Consider the following 15605-nt stretch of genomic DNA (forward strand, 5'->3'; position numbering starts at 1 on the left):
TCGAGCGCAGGCTGGACACGAGTGACGGGGACGGGGCGTGGTGCCCGGCGGGGCCCGTTTATCCCAACGACGCCGAGTTCCTGGAGGTCGACCTGCGGCGCTTGCACTTCCTGACCCTGGTGGGCACCCAGGGCCGCCACGCGGGGGGCCACGGCAAGGAGTTTGCCCGGACCTACCGCCTCCACTACAGCCGCGACCGGCGGCACTGGCTCGCCTGGCGGGACCGCTGGGGCAACGAGGTACAGGGAGGACGCGGGGAGAGGGGAAGGGGACAGACCGCTGGGGCAGCAGGATGTGGGGGGAGGAGCAGAGGGGAAGGGGAGGGAGTTGGGGACAGGGGGTGGTTGAAGGGGTGGAGGAAGAGGGGGTTTAGAGTGTGGGGAGGGGGCAGTGGCAGGAGAGGGGGCAATGTAGGGAGGAGGGGGCGGTGAGTTAGGGAAGGTAGGTTTCATGCCGAGGCTCTGTCATGCTGGACTTCCCCCTTCCATCACCACCCCCTGTGACATCATAATTGTCTCCCTGTGATGTCACAGCTCCACGTGACATGATCATCAGTGACCTCATGACCCTCTGTGAGGTCTCCTCAATGCAACTTTGACATCATGACCCCATTGTGACATCGTGACTTGTCTGTAACACCACAGCCCCTTGTATGTGACATCACAACTGTCTGTGACATCACAGTCATCTCTGTGATGTCATCGCCCCTTCAGACATAGTCTTTGCTCACCTGCCTGTGACGTCCTCATGCCATGTGACTCTGATGACACCGGTGGTGGGGGTCACAATGTTACAGGGCTCATAAGGTTACCGCAAGAGCGTGATGACATTACTCTAGGCTGTGATGTCACAATCAGACAAAGATGACATCAAATGGGGGGGGAGAAGGGTTGCAACACCATGATGTCCTGTGATGTTGCGCTGTGATGTGATAGGGCCCAGGGCTGTGAAGTCCGGCAGTGCGGGAGGTCCCAGCAGGGTGGGTAGGGCTGGCGCGAGGAGCGGGACTCCGGCTCTGGGAGTGATTAACCCCTCCCTGCCCAGGTGATATCTGGGAACGAGAACACCAACGAGGTGGTACTGAAGGACCTGGGGCCGCCCATCATCGCCCGCTATGTGCGCTTCTACCCACGCGCTGACCGCGTCATGAGCGTCTGCCTGCGCGTGGAGCTATACGGCTGCATCTGGCGCGGTGAGGTTCCCGGCCCCCCCACCCCTACTTCGCTCTACCCTCCCCCCCATCGTGTGGGTCCCGGTGGGTGATGCACGTCCCTCTGTGTCTCCTCCTGCAGACGGGCTGCAGTCCTACACCGCCCCCCTGGGCCAGACCATGGCCCTCCAGCCGGAGCCTGTCTACCTCAACGACTCCACCTATGACGGCTACAGTGTCAGCAAGTGAGTTCTTATCACCCCCATACCCTTCTCCCAGCCCCGGTCCCCCACCCCGCCACCACTGACCCACCCTACTCCACACCCTACTCCACTCTCTGCTGACCCTGCCACCCTTGTCCCCTAGCCCCCATCCCCCTGAGCCCCATGTCCACCCTGGTGAACCCCCCCAACTCCTAAACAAACACTCCACCGTCCCTGACCTCCCTGCCTAGTCCCCTAAACAATCCCCTTCCCCCTCAGCTAGATCTGAGAATGGGTGAGTAAATGGATAGGTAGGTCCGAGAATGAGTGGATGGATGGATCTGACAAGGTAGAACTGAAGATGGTTTGACAGATGAATGGAGAGATAGATCTGATGATGGATGGATGGATAGATCAAAAGATGGATGGATCTGGTGGGTGAGTAGATGGATGGATGGGTGGGTGAATCTGGTGGGCGGATGGATAGACTGGAAGATGGATAGATCTGATGGATCTGGTGGGCGGATGGATGGAAGGGGGGAATCTGGTGGGTGGATGGATAGACTGGAAGACAGGTGGATCGGCCTCTCCTGTAGGTTCCCGTTCCTGTTCCCCAGTGTACCAGCCTGATACACTGGTCTCCCCCATCTCACTCCCCCAGTGCAAGAACCCAGAAGTCCCAGCCAGTGCCCCTCCTATGGGTCTGGAGGGGCCCCTGGGGCCATCCCCCTCCCAGTGCAGCACCTGACTCAGGGCGGGTGGGGAGCTGGCATTACCCCTGTCCATGGTGCTATGTCTCCTCCTGGCAGGCTGCAGTTCGGGGGGCTGGGGCAGCTGACGGATGGCGTGGTGGGGCTGGATGACTTCACCCAGACTAAGGAGCTGCGGGTCTGGCCGGGCTACGACTATGTGGGCTGGAGAAATGACTCCTTCCCCAAAGGCTACCTGGAGATGGAGTTTGAGTTCGACAGCCTGCGGGTGTTCACTTACATGAAGGTACCATCCGGACCCAGGACAAAGACTGTCTGGTTCTGGGGAATGGGGTAGGGGGCCTGTCCCCTCTAGGGGGCGCTGGCTCCCATCCAGCCCCAGGGTGGAAGTACTGGCTGGCTCAAGGGTGTGGGAATGGGGGAATTTGCCCTCTATGGGGCACTGGCATCCTCTCCACGGCTGACCCTCCTTCTTCCCCCAGATCTACTGCAATAACATGCACACGCGGGGGGTGAGCATATTCCGGCAGGTGGATTGCAGGTTCAAACGCAGCCTCCCCACGGCCTGGGAGCCCGAACTTGTCTCCCATGAGCTGGCTGTGGACGTCAAGGACCCCAGTGCCCGGTCAGTCACCGTGCCCCTTGAGGGGCACCTCGGGCGTTTCCTGCAATGCCACTTCTATTTCTCCGGCACTTGGATGCTCTTCAGTGAGATCGCCTTCCTCTCGGGTGAGTTGGGTTCCTTCGTTAGTTAGCTAATCCATTACTCAATTAGGTTGCTAGCTCGTTTGTTCATTCAGAGTCGTTGGATAATTTTTTTGTCGGTTCCCTCATTTAATTAATTAATTTAATTATTTTTTTATTTAATTAATTAATTCGTTCGTTTATTAGTCAGTTCTTTCATGCGCTTGTCTTTCCTTTGTCAATTTTTTGGTGTTTTTCTTCATTAGTTGGTTAGTTCGCAGGTTGGCTGGCTGATGGTTGGTTGGCTTGTTGGCTGGTTGATTGGTTGTCTGGTTTATTTTGCTGGTTGGTCGGCTAGTTCATTGGTTAGCTGTTGGGTAAGTTTATTGATTGGCTTCTTGGTTGGCTGGTTAGTTTAGTTCGTTTGTTGGGTTCATTGGCTGGTCCGTTCCTTAATGAAATGGTTGGTTGGCTTGTGCTTTGGTTGGTTGGTTATTGCATTGTTTAATGTGTTGGTTACTTCGGTTCGTTTGTGGTGGGTTGGATGGTTGGTGGGTTAGTGGTTGATTAGTTCGCTGGTTGGTGGGTTAGTTAGTTGGTTGGTTGCATTGATTCGTGCATTGTTTTGTTGGTTCGTTAGCTCTGTTCTTTCGTTTGCTAGTTCTCTCACTCATTAATTAGTTGGTTCCTGTTGTTCATTAACTCATTGGTTCTTCTTTTCCCCCCTCTCATTCTTTAATGAGTGTGTTGCTGAGTTCATTCTTTCATTTGCCCTCCATTCATCCGCTGCTTCTCTTTCCCCAGATGTGGTGGACGACGGGTCCGTTTCTGGAACAAGCCACTGGCCCCCGATGGCTGGCCCCCGGCCCTCGGGCAGGGGTGCTGCAGCCCCCCGTGTCCTGGAAGACCCTGGCTCCACCCTTCACAGAGACACCGGGGTCACATCCAACCTCACACTCCAGGGTAAGCCACTCGGCAAGGGGTGGGACAGCGCATGGGGTTACTGTGGCCTTCTTCCCTGGGATCCACCCATTGCGAGGCTGGTCCCAAAGCTTCTCCTTGTCTCTGTCCATTTCAGACCTTGAGGTCCAAGGAGAGTCTAAATCTGGCCAGCCAATCGCCAAGGATGATAACAGCAATACCTCCATTCTGATTGGCTGCCTGGTGGCCATTATCCTGCTGCTATTGGTGGTCATCTTCCTCATACTTTGGAGGCAATATTGGAAAAAGATCCTGGGGAAAGTAAGTGAGATGGGGCCAGGGGGGCTGCAGGTCGGGATTGAGGGGCCCTGGCAGAGCTGTGTAGGGATGTGAGTGTGTGTTATATTTGCCATTGGGTGGCATTACAGAGTATATACCTATACATTCCTTAACATGCGTGCTGCTCTATATCTCGTGGGGCAGACATGAATCAGAACACCTGGGTTCTGGCCAAGCTCTGGAGGTTGGGATTGGGGTCTAGTGGGTTACAGCAGCAGGGGCAGGGACCCCCGGACTCCTGGGTTCATTCCTAACCCTTGGGGAGAGAGTGGGGTGTTGTGGTCAGTGCAGGGGCTGGTGTGATCTCCCTGCCGCCCCTCTCAGGCCCAGCGGCGAATCTCCGACGACGACCTGACCGTGCACTTGTCGGTCCCGGGCGACACCATCGTCATCAACAACACGATGGGCTCCCAACGCCACTCGAACCGCTACGAGCGCATCCATTCGGGGGAGACCGAGTATCAGGAGCCCAGCCGCGCCCGCATGAAATTGCCCGAGCTGCCCCATGGTGCCGAGAACTCCGGTGAGGGGCAGGGGATCGGAGGGACCCACCAGCTATGCTGTGGGAAGAAAGGACCCATCCAAGCATGGAGAGCCAAGGCCAAGGGGACTGGGTGGAACAGGATGGTAGAAGGAAGGGGTGGGAGAAAGAGGTGGATGGGTTGACAGGCAGATAGACAGATGGATGGACAGACAAATGGATTGATGGAGAGATGGACAGGTGGGTAGGTGGTTGGATGGATGGACGGACAGGCGGATGGTTGGATGGATTGACAGGTGGATGGATAGGTGGACAGATGGGAAAATGTGCAGATGGATGACCATATGAGTGGATGGATGGATAGACTGACAAGAGGATGAAGGGATGGATAGATGGCTAGACAAATAGACAGATAGATGGCTGGATGGTGGCCAGGTGGATGAAGAGACTGATAGATGGATGGACAAATAGGTGGATGGATGGATGATGACCACATTGATGGATGGACTGACAGGTGGATGAAGGGATGGATGGATGGATAAATGGGTGGGTGGATGGATGGATGGATAGTGGGTTCCAAAGAGGATGGAGCTCGGCTGTTCTCAGTGGTGGCAGATGACAGAACAAGGAGCAATGGTCTCAAGTTGCAGTGGGGGAGGTCCAGGTTGGATATTAGGAAACACTATTTCACTAGGAGGGTGGTGAAGCACTGGAATGCGTTACCTAGGGAGGTGGTGGAGTCTCCTTCCTTGGAGGTTTTTAAGGCCCGGCTTGACAAAGCCCTGGCTGGGATGATTTAGTTGGGAATTGGTCCTGCTTTGAGCAGCGGGTTGGACTAGATGACCTCTTGAGGTCCCTTCCAACCCTGATATTCTATGATTCTATGATGATGGACAGGTGGATGAAGGGATGGAAAGATGGCTGGACAAATAGACAGATAGATGTCTGGATGATGGACAGGTGGATGAAGGGATGGATAGATGGATGGGCAAATAGGTGGATGGATGGATGGATGGATGATGACCGGATGGATGGATGGACTGACAGGTGGATGAAGGGATGGATGGATAAATAGGTGGAGGGCTGGATGATGGACAGGTGGATGAAGGGATGGAGAGATGGATGGATGGACATATAGACAGATGGACAGTTGGAAGGATGAAGCAATAGATGGATTGACTGACGGATCGAGGGAGAAATAGAGAAGTGGGCAGGACAGGGAGGGAAGGAAAGGCAGAGACAGAGAGGTGGAGAGATGCAGGGATTTCAGGGGGTGGAGGAAGAAGAAAGAGCAGGAACGAGAGAGAGAGTGGGGCATGGAGAGTGTGAATGGGGAAGGGCCAGATGGAGGAAAGGAAGCCCATGGCACAGAACAGGAGGGCTGCAGTAAGGGGGACAGAGAAAGCCAGGAAGGAAAGATGAAAGGAGGGAAAATCTGGGGTGGGCAGAGAGATGGAAGGGGGAGACGGCTTCCTCCCATGCCCCCTTCTCTGGTGCTGCCCCTCCGCCCTCAGCTGCAGATTTGGGACTCCCCTCCCCCATCCTGCTGTGTTTACCCCTCCCCTCCCATCTCATCCTGTGTGTCCTCCCCCATTCATGGCCACAGAGAGTGACTGATGCCCAGCTCTGGGAGGGAAGTGGGGTCTAGTGGTTAGAGACAGGGGGCTGGGAGCCAGGACTCCTGGGTTCTATTGCCCCAAAGAAGGGGCCTGCCTTTATTACCCTCATGTGTCAGGCATGTTCATCTCCCTTCCATTGTCTTGGGAAAGATGGGGGCTAAAAGGGGAGGAGCATATGCAGCCCCGCCCCCTTCCCCATGCCCCACCCCTCTCGTGTGCGTCTGTCAGTCTGTTCTCATCCATCCGCTTGTCTCTCCCTCCCATCCTCGCCCCACCTCCCCTTCTCCCGACAGCTCTGCTGCTCAACAACCCGGCCTATCGGCTCTTCCTGGCCACATACGCCCAGCCAATGGGAGGGCTCGCTCGCCCGCCAGCCGACGGGGCTAAGCCAATCAACACAGATGGTAAGGAGGGCGCCACCTGGCAGCCCGACCTGGGAGCGCAGCAGCTCGTGGGCTGCATTCCTCCGTCCCCCTCTAGGGGGCGCTCTCTGCTTCCCACCTGTCTGACCTTCCACCCTGTCTGCATGTATAACCCAGGTTGGCATTGACCCGTGGCCCTCTGCTCCCATGAACCTCTCTGCTTTGGCTTATGGGACCGGGAGGGGTCGGGGCTTTGATAAGAGATAACATTGTACCTTCAGCTCTGCAGGATTCCTCATCCTGGTGCCAGGATGCAGCTGGCTCTGGGGCGGGGCACGTTCACACATAACAATGCTGCAGAAGGATCCCTCGCCTGATATGCAACCGCTTCTGGGCTGGGGCAGCTGTTCATACATGGATCCCTTGTCTGGCATTGAGATGCGGCTGCTTCTGGGGTGGGGCGGCTGTTTATACAGGGATCCCTCATCTGGCACTGACATGCAGCTGCCTCTGGAATGGGGCGCTGTCTATACATGGATCCCTTGCCTGGTGCTTAGATGCGGCTGCTTCTGGGGTGGGGCAGCTGTTTATACAGGGATCCCACATCCATCACTGAGAGGCAGCCAGCTCTTGGATGGGGCAGCTGTTTATACAGGGATCCCAGCACTGAGATGCAGCCAGCTCTGGGGTGGAGCATATCAGGGTCTCCCAGCTGACAGGAACGTCCCCGCTAACCCCCGGTCTCTTTGCCCCCCACAGCCTGCAGCGGTGACTACATGGAACCAGACCCTGCCGGGGCCCAGGCCGTGGCGCAGAACAATGTCCCGCACTACGCCGAGGCAGACATTATCAACCTGCAGGGGGTGACGGGCGGGAACACCTACGCCGTGCCCGCTGTGGCCGTGGACGCGCTGGCCGGCAAGGACATGGCCCTAGGGGAGTTCCCCCGGGGGCGTCTCCTCTTCAAGGAGAAGCTAGGGGAGGGGCAGTTTGGAGAGGTGGGTCCCTGAATCTCATGTGCCCCTCTGGCTGTCCCTAGCCCCCCTCCACCGTCCCAGCTCTCCGCCTGCTTTCACTTCTGCTCATTCTCCCATTGCATCCTTCGCGTTGTGCTTTCATCCGTTCTTCCAGTCTTCATTCCTTTGGTCCTCCCCTGAGCCTTTCGTTCATTTCTTCTTCCCTTGGTACTTCCATTCTCTTCTTCACTCATTTGTTCATTCTTTTCTTCAGTCAGTAGTTTTTATTCGTTCTTTTGTTTCTTCCTGTGTTTGTTCGTCTGTGCATTCATTTATACGGTCTTTGATCCATTTGTTCTTTCATTCTTTTTCCTCCATTCTTTTGTTCGTTCTTTCATTTGTTCGTTCCTTTGGTTCAGCCTTTCATGTTATTTCATAATTAATTATTTTATTCTCTTCCCTTCTTCATTCTTCTTTCTCTCTATCCATCTGTCTGTTCTCCCTCCAGCCAGCCTTGTCTCTTATTTTCTCTCTCTCCCTTTCACTCTCACCTTCTGTCTATCTCTTTTCCCAACCCCCCTTTGCTTCTGTCTGTCTTTCTCTGTAGACCTGTTTTCCCCTCCACACCTTCCTCCATCTCTTTCCCCATCCCTCTCTCTGCTCTGAGGAAGCGGGGGGACTATTTTATAGGCAGAAGGATCTGGGAGGCCGTGCTGAGTCCAGGGGAGGGTGTATTAGTGGGCGGGTGATGTGGCTGACCCTGCCCGGTATTGATTGGCGGCTGCTCTCTGCCCACCCTACCCCTACCTCCCAGGTGCATCTCTGTGAGATAGAAAGTCCCCAGGATCTGCCCATTCTGGAGTTCCCATTCAACGTGCGCAAGGGACGCCCGCTGCTGGTGGCCGTGAAAATCCTGCGCTCTGATGCAACCAAGAATGCCAGGTGAGTGCACGAGGGGCGCGGGGGGAGGGGGAGAGAGGTGGGGGACGATGCTTGTGCAAATATGGAGCATCTCATTGCACGTGGGGGGAGTGATAGTGGAGACACAGTATCTCCTGCTGTACATGGAGAGTTCCTTGTGAGACATCAGGCCATCCCTTGTGAGTGCACGAGGAAGGGTACATGTGCAAACATGGCATGTCCTGATTTACAAGGAAGGATGCTTCTGCGACCTCAAACCATCTTTTGTGAGTGCACAGGGGAAGGGGGGCAGTCGTGCAAACACAGAACGTCCCATTGCCTGAGGTGGATGCTTGTTCCACCTTGGACCATCCACTGTGAGTGCACAAGAATGCACGTGCAAACTCAGAACATCCTGTTGTACCAGGGGAGACAGGTGTGTCACCAGAGACCTTCCTTTGCACAACGCAGATGGTTGTTTCACCATGGCTCAATCATCGTGAGTGCACGAGAAGATAGCTTGTGCCCCCTTAGGCTGTCCCATTGTGAGCGTGCAACAGGGATGCTTGTGCAACACAAGAATGTTGCACGAGGGGGATGCTTGTACACCCGTGGATTATTCCCTCGTGAATGCACCATGATGAGACCTTTTCCCCCACCCCAAGGAACGACTTCCTGAAGGAGGTGAAGATCATGTCACGGCTGAAGGACCCCAACATCGTGCGGCTGCTGGGCGTGTGCGTGCGGGACGACCCCCTGTGCATGATCACCGAGTACATGGAGAACGGGGACCTCAACCAGTTTCTCAGCAGCCACGAGCTGGAGGACAAGCTGGGGGGCAGCACCAGCGATGCCCCCACCATCAGGTACCAACCGCATGCCCCCCGGGCAGGCCAAGGAGGCCTAGCCCAGCCAACCCTGCACCCTGGTGTGGGGCTCAGGGTGTGGGATCCAGGGGTCCCGGTGCATGCTGGGAATATCTAATGTTCCCTCCCTTTCTCTACCTCGGTGCATGCTGGGAATATCTCTGACATCCCCTCCTACTTTGCTCAGCTGCCCCAGTGCATGCTGGGAATATCTGATGTTCCCTCCCTTTATCTACCTCAGTGCATGCTGGGAATCTCTCTGACCTCCCCTCCCCCTCTGTTCAGCTACCCCACGCTGGTCCACGTGGCAGCTCAGATTGCCTCGGGGATGAAGTTTCTGGCCTCTCTCAACTTCGTGCACCGGGACCTGGCCACGCGCAATTGCCTGGTGGGGGAGGGCTTCACCATCAAGATCGCCGACTTCGGCATGAGTCGCAACCTCTACTCGGGGGACTACTACCGCATCCAGGGGCGCGCCGTGCTGCCCATCCGCTGGATGGCCTGGGAGTGCATCCTCATGGTGAGACCCTCCCTGGAGGTGGGGTCTGGTGGAGAGGGGGACCTGGGGAAAGGGGTGGGGCTAGTGGAGGGAGGACTACGCCTGCATCCTGAGCTGCAGTGTGCGGCCCATTTGCTGGATGACTTGGGAGTGCATCCTCCTAGGGAGAGGAGGCAGGACCTGTTGGGGAGAGGGGCTGGGCCTGGGGGAGAAGGGAGGAGTGTAGAAGTGGGGAATGGACAGGGAGTGGGCAAAGGGAAAGGGGGGAGTGTGGAAGGGAGAAGGAGGAAGGGAGGGGGAAAGAGGAGTGTGGAAAGGAGAGAAGGTGAAAAGGGTGGAAGAGAGGGAGAAAGTGGAGGGGGAAAGGGAGTGAACGGTATGGGGGTGTGCAGAGGTGGCAGGAGAGCGGAGGGGCCTGTGCCGGCTCCCTCCAGCTTCCAATCCACTGGCTCCTGGCAGGAGGTAATTTGTTTTAAACTGTGGGGTGCACCCTGGCAGAGAGGAAGGGCTCCCCACAGTTTGAAAACCTATGTGCTAAATGGAAGGCAGAAATATTGGGGCGGGGGGGGGGGGAGACAGGGGACATGACCCTCCATGCCCCCCCATGCATCGCCTCTAGGGGGCACAAATATGCTTGCTTACCCTGGGCGCTAAAATGCCTCATTACAGCTCCGAGGTGGAGAGAATTTGGGTAGGGAACGGGGCAGAAGGAGTGGAGGATGGGGCAGGAGGAGGGAGCGGGGAAAGAGGAGTGGGATGGGGGGGCAGGGTTCTGTCTTGGGGTTTCTCCCCTCTCCCCCACCCACACTAACCCTGCCCCCCAATGCAGGGGAAGTTCACCACGGCCAGCGACGTCTGGGCCTTCGGGGTGACACTCTGGGAGGTGCTGATGCTGTGTCAGGAGCAACCCTACAGCGAGCTCACCGACGAGCAGGTCATCGAGAATGCCGGACAGTTCTTCCGGGACCAGGGCGAACAGGTACCGGAGACAGGGCAATTCTCCCCCCAGGGACGCCGGTTCCCATTCGGCCCCTGGCATTGGAATGGCTGGTTCAGGGGAGAAGGGGAATGGGACACGGGATCTTTCCCCTCTAGGGGGCACTGGCTGCCCTCCGGCTCCAGAGGTGGCTCAGGGGGTGGGAATTGGGCCTGTATCCTCTAGGGGGTCGTGACATCCCCCAGGGTACAACCTGGACTGTGGAATCACTGCACCCCCTTAGCTCCCTAGCTCAGGGGAGCCCCTCCAGACTTTGCCCGCACACAGCCATCAGCATGGGAAGCCGCACCTAGCAAAGTTACACAAATCTTCTCCCAGCCACTCATGAATGGTACACAGGGAGACACCCACAAATCCCCCCAGCCTTGCACCCCAGAACTGTGAGTCTTCTCCCTGCTCCCACACAAACACACAGTTCAATTATTCTTCTCTTTGTCTTCCAAACGATCTTCTGTCCATGGGTTGAGATGGTGATGCAGATGCCATTGTCGTTTATTTTATACCCTCCTCCTCTCCTTGAGGAACACTCCCCACCCGCCCTGCTGGGGTGTAGACAAAGCAATCCCCTGTGTACATGAGGTTCAAAGCATCTCTCAGGTGAATTGTATATTTCTTGCTCGCACCTTCTGGTTCGTGACATTTGGGGTGACGCGCAAGGCCTTTGTTTACAGTCCTTTGTGATTTCTGAGGAGCTAGTCCGTGGGCGTTCCCCAAACTCACAATATGTTTCAGTAACCAACATGTAGCAAAATCTCATAAGTCAGTATACAATGACTCACACAGCTTTTAATGGGACAATGATGTTCAGCAAGTTATGACTTTTCAAATGATACCTCACAAGGCATAGTTTGCACAAAATATATCATAACCATATACAAGGGGTGAATATGGAGGTATAGTATGTCACAGGGGTGCCGGCTCTGATCTGGCACCAGGGCGGGACAGCTGGCTGGCTTGTGGGATAGGCATCCACTGACCCTTCTCTGCCCCCCAGATATACCTGTCCCGGCCCCCTGCCTGCCCCCTGGCTCTCTATGAGGTGATGCTGCGCTGCTGGGTCCGCGAGTCCAAGGACCGTCCCTCCTTCCAGCACATCCACCGCTTCCTGTCTGAGGACGCCCTCAACATGGTGTGAGCCAAGCTGAGCAGAGGGGGGGCCAGCCCATGCGGACCCCCAGGCATCAGCTTCTATTCTGCATCTCTCCAGCTACAGCTGTGGGTCGTCTGTGCAGGAGCTTGGGTGGGGAGCTGGATTTGGGAACTGGAAGCTTCTCTACTGGGGCGTCTTAAGGGACATCTGTCCTTGCGTCTGGCCCTACCTCAATCTGTCCATCCCTGGCTGGCCAGCCTGCCTGCCACTCTAGCTAGCTAGCTCACTTCTCTCTCCAGGCATTCCTGACCCTTTCTATTGATCTATTTCTTCTTCTATTCATCCTTTCTTCGTTCTCTCTCTCTCTCTCTCTCACACACACACACACTCCATATCCCTCTCTCACTTTCTTTCTATCCCCTACTCTCTCTGTCACCATCTCTCATCCCCTCTATGTCTCTCACTCCCTTTTTCCCCATCTACCCTTCCTTGCTCCTTACTCCTCCTTTTACTCTTCCCCTCTGTATCCCTTGGAGTGTTTTTCTTTCCTCCCCATTGCCGTCCTGCAGTGGGGCTGACTCCAAAGGGGATGTGGCAGAACTGGCTTTGGGGGTCAGACTTCTGTATTATTTTTATTTTGCGTGGACTGGACTAACACTGGGGAAAAATAATGCCTTGGTCTCATGGCACTGGGGTGAACTGAACACTGGATGTAGGAGTTGCTACTGACATGGACAGGGGAAGGGAGGGGTGGGGCAAAGGTACGGGACAACAATGAAATGGCCTGGAGGCAACCAGGCCACCCTCAGAGGAGGGAGACTGGTCTAGAGGGGCCCGGTGGTCTGCTCTAACAAAGCAAGAGACACTGTTTGTTCTAACAGTGCCAGATCCCCAGCTGATGCCAATCAACCTCAATGCAACTACTGCTGGTTGATACCAGCTGGGGATCTGGGCATCATTGTTTGTAATTTAATTTTTCCTTCCTCCTGAGACTTGGAGGAAGGAATTGTAGATGCCGTACTGTAGAGTCTGGGGGAGCGAGATTTTCATCGGGGACTAGTGTTTTAGGGTGCATTCATTTTTGTAGAGGGAAAGAGGCACCACGCTAAAGGGCCTTCTCGGAAAATCAAGTGCCTTTAAGGTGCGAAATCACTAATCACTTTGCAAAGTCTTGAGCTGAGCTTCTCAAAGGAAGTGAAGGTGAGTGAAGTGCTCAGAGAAATGAATGAGCTTTGAGCACTAAATTTCCTTAGATTTCTCCAAAATCCCCAGTCATATTTTTGTTTCCAAGGAGTAAATATTGATGACTGTGATATAGATTTAATGATTCGGATGTGTATGTTTTTGTCTCTCTCCACCCACACACAACCCTGTCAAATGCTTTTTATTCATTTTTTTAAAAAAATTCCTTGCTAATCTTGGTAGTTTTTTTCTTTTTTACTATTGTTATTTGGAAACGGGATCTGTACATATTTGGCGAGTAGAGAGAAAAAAAAGATTTTTACACTAATATATAGATTTTTGTTGTTGTTGTTTAGTTGTTTCCTTTTATGTGGTGAATAAAAGCTTTGCATTTTCTATACATGTCTCCTTGAAGTTGCTTTCCTCATCAAAAGTTGTGGGAATTAGGTTGTAAAGTTTTGTCAGACAAACTTGACATTTTTTTTGATGATTTCAAAACTTTGACTGTTGTGTATATACACAATGTTGAGAAAGGTAACTCTGTTGACATAATACAATGAGACTTTTGTACCACACAACATCCCAATTAAAAAAAATTAGCACTCTGAAAAGATCAATGCAGCCCACATGAAATGGGTAAAAATTGACATACTGATAAATCTCAAGACGCAGTTTTCAATGGGAAATCATTATTGAATGAGGGGGCGTCTAGTTGGATCTGTTCTGGTACTTACACTGTTCAGTTTGAGGGGGAAATGCGGCCTTCTGTCCCCAAACTACGCCCATGTAAAGAAGTGGGCAGGCATGCCCCAGCCCCCCGACCTCCCCAGTTCTGGCACCCCGCGTTTCAGTAAACAGCCACAAGATTCCAGGTTTGGAAAACCTGCATTATAGTGACAAACTAAACAAGCCCCATCTGTTTAGTTTATCCAGGAGAAGGTTAAGAGGTGATTTGATCATGGTCCACATGGGGTGAAAATTGAGTGCAGGAGGATGTTTAAACTAGTAGACAAAGGTAGAATGAGATTCAATGGCTGGAATTTGAAGCTAGACACATTTAGGTTACAAAAATGGTGCAATTATTTAGCAGGGAGGGTAATTAATGACTGGAACAACTTACTTAGGAATTTGGTGGATTCCTAATCACCTGGAGTCTGTAAATCAAGATAAGATTGGTCTTATCAAAAATACATTCTTGCTCAACCACCAGATATGGGCTTGAGGCCGGAATTGCTGGGTGAGATTCTCTGGCGTGGGTAGGAATGAAAGACTGAATGTTGCTTCAGGTTGGGAGGGGACCTGGATCCAAACTGGGGAAGAAGAGATGTGGCTATTTAGAAAAGAAAGAATAAAGTAGTGAAGAAAGGAGCAACAAAATGAGAATGAAAGCCAGTGTGGGTTGGGAGGGTACTACAGGTTACAAAATGGAGGAAAGTGGGATGGAAGGAAGGGAAAAGAAGGCAGGGTTGGCCTCGGGGGTGGGCCACCCAGGCGACTGCCCAGGGCGCTGTGGTCTGGGGGGGCACCATGTTGCAGCGCAGAGGTGTTTGCGCTGCCTGTGTAGTGTCAGAAATTGCTCCCTGCTGCTCTCCTGCCCTCCCCTTATGCAGCCCAGGTGGGGAAAGTGACCTGGGTGCTGGGTGCCCTGATGTCGCTCCTCGCTCCCCCCCTCACAGCCCCCTGGGGGGCGTGGTGGAGCGAGCAGCAGTGCATCCAGGTGTTTCCCCATGTGGGCGCGGGGGGGGGGCAGGGGTTGGGGTAAAGGGGGGAAGGCAGAGATTAGGGGCACAGGATGGGGTGCAGGGGTTAGAGATGCAGGGGGCACAATACAGGGGTTAGGGGCGCTAGGGACACGGTGCCAGGGTGAAGGGGGAAGTGCGGGGATTAGGGGTGCAGGGGTTAGGGGGCAAAGGGAAGGTGAGGAGCCAGGGGCAATGGGGGGGGCACCCACAGGGGCCAGGGCAATGGGGAGGGGCCTCGCACACACGGGCTAGGGGTGCCAAAAACAAGTTCACCCAGGGTGGCATTTTCCCTAAGGCCGGCCCTGACAGAAGGAAAGAAAAGGAACAAATGAGAGTTTCTGCAGGGGGGGAAGACCTGGGTCAGAGCTGGGGAGCAGGCCAGGAACTGGGGAGACGGGGGTGGGGTGGAGAAGAGAGACTGAAAAGAGGGGAGTGGGGAAACAAACACAGGAAAGCAAGTCCCCCCTCCCCCGCCCACACACATCCCCCTGAACATATTGGTTTAGGGAGAGGTTGGATGGGGGTAGAGCAGGTGAGCCCGGACTCCTGGTTTCTCTCCCCAGCCCTGGGAGGGGAGTGGGGTCTAATGGTTAGAGCAGGGAGGGCTGGGAGCCAGGACTCCTGGGTTCTTTCCCCAGCTCTGGGAAGGGAGTGGGGTCTAGTGGTTAGAGCAGGGGGCTGGGAACCAGGTCTCCTGGTTTCTCTCCCCTGGTGTGGGTGGGGAGTGGGGGCCAGTGGTTAGAATGGGGGGGGGGCTGGGAGCCAGGACTCCTGGGTTCTCTCCTCAGCTCTGGGAGGGGAGTGAGGTCCAGTGGTTAGAGCAAGGGGGGCTGGGAGTCAGGACTCCTGGGTTCTTTCCCCAGCCCGGGGAGGGGAGTGGGGGCTGGTGGGTTAGAGCTGGGGG

General features: G+C 54.8%; 1 protein-coding gene across 3 annotated transcripts in view; it reads left to right on the forward strand.

The window, feature by feature from the left end:
* The window catches only part of DDR1 (discoidin domain receptor tyrosine kinase 1), a 30798-nt gene extending 17441 nt beyond the window's left edge, over window positions 1-13357 (forward strand). For 2 of the 3 annotated variants that reach the window (XM_065563138.1, XM_065563139.1), the window contains exons 4-18: window positions 11-239; window positions 1045-1192; window positions 1293-1395; window positions 2163-2349; window positions 2546-2792; window positions 3552-3710; window positions 3826-3989; window positions 4332-4530; window positions 6401-6511; window positions 7229-7467; window positions 8240-8367; window positions 8991-9191; window positions 9477-9711; window positions 10520-10669; window positions 11682-13357. In XM_065563138.1, the coding sequence (XP_065419210.1) occupies window positions 11-239; window positions 1045-1192; window positions 1293-1395; window positions 2163-2349; window positions 2546-2792; window positions 3552-3710; window positions 3826-3989; window positions 4332-4530; window positions 6401-6511; window positions 7229-7467; window positions 8240-8367; window positions 8991-9191; window positions 9477-9711; window positions 10520-10669; window positions 11682-11822 (2641 nt within the window). In that variant the 3' untranslated portion in view covers window positions 11823-13357. The remainder of the gene's footprint in view (window positions 1-10; window positions 240-1044; window positions 1193-1292; window positions 1396-2162; window positions 2350-2545; window positions 2793-3551; window positions 3711-3825; window positions 3990-4331; window positions 4531-6400; window positions 6512-7228; window positions 7468-8239; window positions 8368-8990; window positions 9192-9476; window positions 9712-10519; window positions 10670-11681) is intronic. The other variant, XM_065563140.1, reaches the window with a different exon arrangement.
* The last annotated feature ends 2248 nt before the right edge of the window (window positions 13358-15605 follow it).

Source organism: Chrysemys picta, chromosome 12 (genome assembly GCF_011386835.1).
Source record: "Chrysemys picta bellii isolate R12L10 chromosome 12, ASM1138683v2, whole genome shotgun sequence".
Classification (NCBI taxonomy): domain Eukaryota; kingdom Metazoa; phylum Chordata; order Testudines; family Emydidae; genus Chrysemys; species Chrysemys picta.